Here is a 9,080-nt window from a genome sequence, read left to right as displayed (position 1 = left end):
TCATACCATGCTGCACTGCACTGTGATTTTGGCCTGCCTGTTAGGTTAAAGTCACCCAATATAGGGAACTCTGTGCTGGTTGCTTTCTCCAAATTTTGTCTCCTTTCCCAAACATGCCTGCTTTTGTTCACTCTCCAGAGCTCTCAGGTACTTGCCTTTTGTATCTTGTCTAGAGTTTATAGTTGTTATCTGTGAAAAGGTCAGTCCGTCAGATGCTTACTCCTCCATACTAGAAGTCCCAAAACCAAAGAAATTTTTAAAAATTACATTTTTGGATATAAACAATTATAAGGTTCATGCATGCCTGAAGCTTCTAAGGATCATGCTTTTGGCATATGAGTTTTAAGAGAAGCAGGGGTATCCCTCTACTTGTCCATTCATAACTCATAACTTACCACTTTACTATCTCAAGAGAAGTTCATTTCCTTATTATGATTCAGATCTTCTAATAAGCAGTCTGATAAGCTAATTGGAAGCAAACCCATAGATCCAAATCAGTGGTATTCCAATTATGATCCACCAGCCAGTACCAGTCTATGAACTATATGTTGCCAGTCCATGATTAGGTAAGGACAGGAACTTTTCTGCAACCTTTACAAAGTAATTTCACATATTTTAAATTTACTGAAAAAATAGCCTTGTATTTTGCAAGGTTTTGCTTTTTTAAAAATCAATTTTTCTATCAATTAGCTTTTCTTATATTTTAAAAAAGTATTGGTGACATTTTAGAAATTAAAATTTATAAAACAAGACAAAATAGTTTGAGAAATATTAGCCTAAATTACAAATGAGAAAATCATTTTTAGGAAGACTTCAATTTAACCATTTACAGCCTAGACTGTAATTTGAGTGTAGAAACAGTTCATGTATGACCTAGGATTGGTTAAAATGTTCTTTTAAAAAATGAAAAAAATAAGGTGCAGAAAGTCCTAATCAAGTTGATTTCTCTTGGGTATTTGGCATAGTAGCCAACACATAAGAAAAGGAATTCAGTACTAATTTAACTTTCAGCTGAGATTAAAATCTATTTTGCTTGTTTTTCACTCTAAGAATTTATGTCTTACCATTTAAGTTAGAAGTCATGATGCAGTAAGTTCTGTGGAAGAACAAGTGATAATAGCAATACACCCATTTACTGAGTGCCTATTATGAAACACTCTGCACAGAGGCAATATACTATGTAGGCTTTTTTATTCCTGTTTTAGAGAGAAGAAAACTGATAAGCAACTTAAATCAAAGTCACAGAGCAAAAGACATGACAGAATCAGGATTCCAATGTAAGTTTGTCTGGTTGCCAGTCAATCAGTTAGACCCATGTACAAATTATTATTCCACTGGCAGATGGTTCCAAGGGCTCTGCTAACAGCGCTAGAGCTGAGCTGGGGAGGAAGGAGCACGTAGGCCACTGAGGATTCATCAGTCTGTATACCTAGCTTCGTAAATCTAAGTCAAAGTACCAGGTGATAGTGAGTGATCAATTTTTTTTTTCTGCACCAGAAATTTTATTTGAAAGGTGAAAATGTGAGTATTTCCATTTGGTTGCCTGATACAGTTTCCACTCAACTTTAGTCATTATTTGCAAAGTACATTCACATTTTTTGTCTTTTTTGCATATCACAGACTTTTGTGACATAAGCATTTCATAATCTGCTCACTTTTTAAACTTAAATAATTTCCTTTAAAAGGACATTTGATATAACCATCATAAATGGAAAACCAAGATTATTTGCCACAAATAAAAGGTGACTGTAAGAACGAGATTAGTGGGAACAAAACAGCTTGTTAAATCCAGGCTAGACATTGTTGCCTGCTGCAGGCTCTGAGCCTGGTGTCCTTTTGTGTCTTTTTTTTTTCAGTTTCATTGATACCTATTAATAAAGGATAAATCCATCCAAAGAGTATAATCAACGGTATTTGGTGTAATCACGTTTATGCATTCATCACCCCAAGTGATGATTTTAGAAGACAGAGACGGGGAAGAAATAAGCAAATTATTTTCTGAACCATTGCAGATGTTTATGTTTGTCGAGTGTTTCTTTCTGGCTATCTAATCTCTTTGCTTATCAGAGAGGTACAGTTAAGGTCTCACTGAAAAGCATAGATATAAAAATGACTGATGGCCATCCTGTCCCTGCCAAGCTGGAAAACAGGAAAGGATAAGCCTCTGGGTTTAAACACACATTCGTTAATAAGTACTCTAGGAAAGCAGATATGGCCCAATGGATAGGGCATCCACCTACCACATGGGAGGTCTGTGGTTCAAACCCCGGGCCTCCCTGACCTGTGTGGAGCTGGCCCACGTGCAGTGCTGACGTGCACAAGGAGTGCCCTGCCACGCAGGGATGTCCCTGCATAGGGGAGCCCCACATACAAGAAGTGCACCCCGTAAGGAGAGCCGCCCAGCGCAAAAGAAAGTGCAGCCTGCCCAGGAATGGTGCTGCACACACGGAGAGCTGACACAACAAGATGACGCAACAAAAAAAAAAGAAACAGGTTCCAGGTGCCGCTGATAAGGATAGGATAGGTAGCGCTGATAAGGATAGAAGCAGTCACAGAGAACACACAGCAAATGGACACAGAGAGCAGACAACTGGGGGCGCGGGGGGGGGGGGGGGTGGGAGGGGAGAAAAATAAATCTTAAAAAAAAAAAAGGAATGAACTAAAAAAATAACCTCTAGTTTACACTGAGCACAACTATGCCAGGCTGTTATGGGAAAGTACTTGCATGTTAATACTGTGATTGCTCGTCCTATATACTTTAAGATTTCCTTAAAAACGTGAATTGTTTAGTGTAGATTAAATCTAATTTAAAGAAATATGATAGGGAAGTGGATGTGACCAGCAGTTGGGTGCCCGCCTACCATGCGGAAGGTCCTGGATTTGGTTCCCGGTGCCTCCTAAAGAAGACAACAAGAGAGCAACCTGACGTGACAGGCTGCTGCTGCGAAATGATGCAACAAAGGGACACAACAAGGAAATACAATAAGAGATACAAGCAGGGAAAGGAGGTGACTCAAACAATTGAGCATCTCCCTCCCACATGGGAGGTCCTGGGTTCCGTTCCTGATGCCTCCTAAAAAGAGGCTGAGCAGACAGAGAAAGCACTCAATGAACAGACATAGAGAGCAGACAGCAAGCACAAACAACTGGGGGGGGGGGGTTGGATAAACACAATAAATTTAAAAAAAAAGAAATGTGATACTTCTTTATCCAAGGAAGGGGTATTAAAGGACTTCATTGTCTAATTTTTTACAGAAATAACCTTTGCATAATTTCACACCCCAGCCATGAGGTGATTGGGATTTAGTTTCAATCAGAGAAATTCCCTTTTGGGGTCCTTTCCATGTCCTTCCTGTATCCTAAGAGAAAATCACTGCCAAAGCATTTCCCCTTTACCCAATTCCTGCTCTTATCACCTTTCCATCTCCCCACCGTCCTTCCTGCTCTGCACAGGAATTCCTGAGGGCGGGGAAAGAGCACTACAAAACCGTCCTCCACCATCTCCGCGCTCAGCAGCAGGCGAGCCTAACGCTTTCTGCGCACTTGGCAGACCCCTCCCCGTTTCCTCTTCCACTGCTCTCGGCGTGGACAGCGGGCCACTGCCCACGAGGTTCTCCTCCGCGGACCCCTCCGCGCAGATCCGGAGCACTAAGTCCGGGCCGCTTCTCCAGGTCCTGGTCCCCGAGGCTGGGCCGGGAGGCAGGCTGCCTGGGGTCTGCCCTGCCCTTGACCCCTTCCCCACCAGCCATTTCCTACTTGGCCGCTCCCTCCGCACAGCAGCGGGCCTCGAGCGGCCTGGGGGGCGGCCCGCGACCCCTCCCTCCCGCAGCCCCAGGCGGCGGCAGCGGCAGCGGCGCGCGCTCGGCAGCGTCCGGGGCGCGCCGCCTTCCCGGCGGGCTGGGCCACAGTCGTGCTTACAGGAGGGCGGCCTGGCCCCGCGCCGTCCCCCGCGGGCGCCGGCAGGGCCCCCGGCTCCTTCCTCGCCCCATCACTACTCTCCGCCCCGGGGGACCTCCCGCCCTCTCCGTAGCCGCACCCCTCAGGACCCCTCCAGTCGCTCCCCCCCGGTTCCTCAGGGCCCTTCGCTCCGTCACCCCGCGCCCCTCATTCCCGACCCCCCACACGCGCCTCCGGCGTCCCGGCCCCGCCGCCCGTGCCCCGCACGCCTCAGCGGCCCAGGCTTCCCTCACAGGCACGGCCACCCGCGCCCTCGGCGCCCCCGGCGCGCCCCCGGGCACGTGCCCGCGCGCCCCCAGCCCCCGGGGGTGCGGGCATCCGGGCGCGCGGCGGCCGCGCGGTGCAGCCTGGGGGAACATGGCCGCTTCCGGTCTCCCCCTCGGGCCGGCGCCCTCCTGACAGCGGCCGCGGCCCGGCGCACCCCGCCCCGCGCTCCTCCCGCCGGCAGCTGAGGCCGGCCGGCCTCTCGCTCCCGCCGCCTCGCCGCGCCATGGAGAAGAGCTCGAGTTGCGAGAGTCTCGGCTCCCAGCCGGCGGCGGCGGCGCGGCCGCCCAGCGTGGACTCCCTGTCCAGGTAACCGTCCTCCGCGGGGCTGCAGGCGGGCGGGGGCCGGCCGGGGGCCTCCCACTCGCAGATGCCCGCTTCTGAAGGCGGCGCCGCAGTCCCTTCCCGGGGACGCGGGAACCACTGCTGCCCCCCGCTCCGGGCCGCAGAGACAGGAAAAGGGACGTCAGCATTCCCTGCTGCTTTCCCGGCGCTCTACCATTAGTATTTCGGTCTAATTTTATTCCGCGTGGAGGTAGTCCCAGTTTCTTCTTTACATCTCTTTCTCAAATCTTTTTGTGGACAGCCCTTCCCCCCCTACCACCCCCCCCCCCCCCCAATTTCTTCCCTGCCTTTCTCATCTTTGCCAATCTTTCCAGTTCCATCATCTAGTCTTGCTTATTCCATCCCTTAGTTCTTCCGTTTTGGGCTTCTTGCCTAAATGTATTCTCTCGATTCTTTTTACTTCCTTAACTTCTTTCACTCTTTTCCCTTCACTCTGATTTTCTTCTCTTCCCAACCATATTTAAATGTGCTTCTCTTTTCTAAATGCCGCCGCTGAAAGTCAGTTTCATGCAATCTGAGTATTCCTTATTTGTAAGGGATTGGTTTAAGAAAGGAAATTGAGTGTTAGTTTTCTTCCTTCTGGGCTACCGGTTCTCCAGGTTGTCATTTCTGTTGTACCAGTTGGAATTTTTTATCCTGGAATTTTGAGCAGGACTTTAGTTTATGCAGCTCTGCAGAAAGCTTTTATGAATATTAGGTAGACATGTTTTGGATGCTTTTTCTTTGATTTTAAAATAGTGATTTTAAATTTTATTAAGCAGTAATAGAAGACTTGTAATTATGATACAGCCACAATGAAATCAGGTTCTTTTCCACTGAAAAGTAGGCTAATTGTTTTTAGAGGGTTAATCGATTACTAGACTGCCATGTGAAAAAAATACAATTTTCTTTCTTTCTTTCTCTTGAGTAAATTGAAGTTGCTCTGTTTTTTAATTCAGTTTGGAAGCTCCTCAAAATGGGTGGACCTCCCATATTTTTTCTAAATATTTTTCTAAATACCTCTGTATTAGGGTTCTCTAGGGAAACAGAATCAACAAGAAATATCTGTCAATAGTAAGAGATCTTATCAGAGTCTCTCACGTGACCATGGGCGTGCACAAGTCCAGGTTCTGCAGGCAGGAACCAGGGGCTCCGATGAAAATCTATTGAAGGTCCTTGATGAGTTTCTGGGAGATGATGGCTGTCCAAAGACTAGCTGGGAAATTCTTCCTGAGTGCTGGAATCACTTCCACTTTTAAGGCATTCAGCTGATTGGATAAAGCCTCACTCACTGCTAATGGCAATCTCCCTGATTGATGTAATTGTAATCAGCTATCTATGCAGTAAAGTCATTGGTGACAAAATTTTTATAAATGCCCTTGTATTACAATTAGCCCAGTGCTTACTTGACTCAACAACTGGTCACAATTACCTGGCAGAGTTGACGCACAACCCCCATGGGGTATCAGTAACTGATCCCATTATTCTAAATTAGATTCTCTTCCTGTAAGCACTCATAGCCCCCTTCCCACCATTTTTCCCCAGAGTCCTTAACAAGCACACTGCAATGTTGGTTTAATTGTCTTGCCTACTAGGCTATAAGCTCCTTGAAGGCAAGGACCTTAATCATTTTCATATCTTCAGCACTTAACATGGACCCTGCAGGTCGAAGGTGCACAGTAAGTGGTGTTTTGAATTTGTAGAGAAGAATTTCTTTTTTGTGTTTGATTATGTAGGTTGCGCACTTATTTTTTTGAATTCTATGTTTATTACTATAAAATTTAGAAAGCCTAGGATTTACATGCTAAGTTGTAAAGTCCTTCAGAAAACAAGTTGGAAAAGTATACTTTTATGGGGAGGTTACAAATGACAACTCTGGTTCAGAATAGAATATATATATAAAGAAAACAAATGAGGCATCCTGTGGTGTCCTTCAGGGGAGCCCTTGGAACCACAGGAGGCAGCACAGTGTGTCAGAACGGGAGTTCTGGAAGTCTGGAGGTTCCAGCTCTGAGGCTCTGACCTAGCTAACTGTGTGCCTGTATCACTTCACCTTTCTAGTCTACAGTTTCCTTGTCTTTCAGAATAAGGCAGTCAGTCTAGAAAATCTGCAAAACCCTTTGCAGTTCTAAAATGCTATCATTTTGTCTTAATGATAGTACTTATTAAGATGAATGCATTCTCACAATTAGATACTGCCTTTACAAATAACCTTTGTCATAAGTTTTTGAAATTATGGTCAATAAGTGTTGTTTAATATTATAATAGACTAATGTACCTATCTGACTTTGCCACTTTAACATGTTTATTTCCTAAAAAAAAGAAACAGCGCAGCAACTTTAGATAGAAGCTTATATATCTATTTTAACTTCCTAATACAAAATTGTTACTGACATGAATTTGAGAAAATTCAAACATTTTGAAAGGATTTTGACTAGAGTAAACTAGTCTCATTCTTTCTGGACAAAAATTTAATAAGATTGACTCCCTGTTTTCCACAGGGGAATGCCAGCTTTTCTTTTTCTGGAAGGTAGAAAAATAACACTTATTGAATGTCTGCTATAGAAGTTATTCTGCTAAATCCTTTCACAGCCTTTTTTCATTGATCATCACATTCATTTGTGGCACAATGTTTTTGTTTTTAAGATTCATTTATTTATTTCTCTCCCCTTCCCCCCGTTGTATGCGCTCTGTGTCCATTTGCTGTGTATTCTTCTGCGTCCGCTTGCATTATCCAGCGGCACTGGGAAACTGCGTTTCCTTTTTGTTGTGTCATCTTGCTGCGTCAGCTCTCGGTGTGTGCAGCACCTCTCCTGGGCGGGCTGTGCTTTTTTCACGCAGGGTGGCTTTCCTTACAGGGCACCCTCCTTACGCGTGGGGCTCCCTTATGTGGAGGTGCCCCTGTGTGGCACGGCATTTCTTGCGCGGCAGCCCTGCATGTGGGCCAACTTACCACACTGGTCAGGAGGCCCTGGGGATCAAACCCTGGACCCTCCGTATGGTAGACAGATGCTCTATCAGTTGAGCCACGTCTGCTTCCCACAATCTTTAATTAACAATGGAGAATAGCTGATCATAGAAAGTTGATACATAGAAAGTGTTTAAACCAGAGGTGATTATTATACATGATCAGGGTTGAGCTCTATGGTTCTAATATGTTTTAAGTATCTCTAGATTTTTTACTTTGGCTAGCCTATGAAAAAGCAGAATATAAATGTTTGAACTGTATTGTCTGAGCCTTCTGCAGAAATGCCATCCTTAAATTATAGTTTATTTTTTTTGCTTTGTTTTTATACAGAGGCTTGATTAGGAAATTGCCTTAAGAATTTGTTTCGATATCTTCTGCAAAATAATGGTTACTAATACTATTCACTATGTTACAGAATGTCTTTTACATAGTAAATTGACCTAAATTTCTGCTGAGCTTAGCTCCAAGGAAAATGTTGATATGAAAAATTATGTATGCTTCCTGTTTGTTAGAAAATGAAAATTATGTAATGACATCTCTTTAGTTTAGTAAAGAAATTCAGATTTATAGCTGAAGCTTGTAATCTACTCATCTCTAGTTTCTGCAGGTACTTCTATTAGATGAGCTCAGTTTAAATATTATGTGTTATGTATAAAGGTGTTCTTTGTAAATTTGCCTTAAGCCCTTCTGGGAAGCAGGAAGGATATAAATCTGAAAAATAATGCGTAAGTCCATATTGTTTCCCATTGTTTTTATTTTTTTATTAGAGAAGTAGGTTTATAGGAAAATCATGTATAAAATACAGAGTTCCCGCATACCACCTTATTATTAACATTGCATTAGTGTGGTACATTTGCTGCAATGTCCATTGTTTTTGAAAATGACACACTTTTAAAGTTGGATGAAAACTGCTGTGACAGCTGTAGTTCACACTAAACAAATGTTGACCCTTGATGTATGTCCGTGGTCACTTCACAGTTGCTCTTGCTATTAGCTTTGCCTTGTAGGTTATGATAGGCCTGATGCCGGTGGTCCCAAAAGAGCAATTTCATTCTTTGTATGATACTCAGGCAGCAGTTTCCCTATCACCTATAGTTATCTCATGTTGTGTCCTTAAAAAAAAAGGCAGTTCTTTTTAGCGAGTCCTGCTTCAGTGACTTGCTTAGCAGCTTTTGTGTATCTTGCTATTTATTGTTCATTCTTCACACGTGTCTAGCCCTGCAGAGAGAGCTGTAAATAAAAATTCACTTCATTGTGCTGATAATCTGGTTATATTCCACAACTTTGTTCATCTTGGTCTTGCTCTGCTTGATGTAAGTATGACTTATATGGGATATAGATAAAATAATACTCTATGCTAGATGTGACAGCTATGGTAGGTCTGAGCCTCAAAACTGTAATAAATTATATAGCAGAATTTGACTCTGTTTTGGTACTGTTCTGTCTTCTTAGTCTGAATGTTCTGTTTGAGTGGGTTTCATTGATCACTTTGACTATGTATAATCAAATGCTAAGATATCTAATGGCGATTAGGTGTCAGTGAATATTTGAATAAAGAAAGGTTGAC

The 9,080-nt window shown here is 43.8% G+C and overlaps 1 protein-coding gene across 2 annotated transcripts in view; it reads left to right on the top strand.

Annotated features, from left to right (window-relative positions):
- The first annotated feature begins 4,250 nt into the window (after positions 1 to 4,250).
- MTMR2 (myotubularin related protein 2) overlaps positions 4,251 to 9,080 on the top strand; it is a 106,224-nt gene continuing 101,394 nt past the window's right edge. Inside the window, exon 1 of one of the 2 annotated variants that reach the window (XM_023585968.3) lies at positions 4,251 to 4,530. In XM_023585968.3, the coding sequence (XP_023441736.2) occupies positions 4,448 to 4,530 (83 nt within the window). In that variant the 5' untranslated portion in view covers positions 4,251 to 4,447. The remainder of the gene's footprint in view (positions 4,531 to 9,080) is intronic. The other variant, XM_023585967.3, reaches the window with a different exon arrangement.

Source organism: Dasypus novemcinctus, chromosome 27 (assembly GCF_030445035.2).
Source record: "Dasypus novemcinctus isolate mDasNov1 chromosome 27, mDasNov1.1.hap2, whole genome shotgun sequence".
In the NCBI taxonomy this organism is placed as follows: Eukaryota; Metazoa; Chordata; class Mammalia; order Cingulata; family Dasypodidae; genus Dasypus; species Dasypus novemcinctus.
This window is presented reverse-complemented; position numbering and strand designations above follow the sequence as displayed.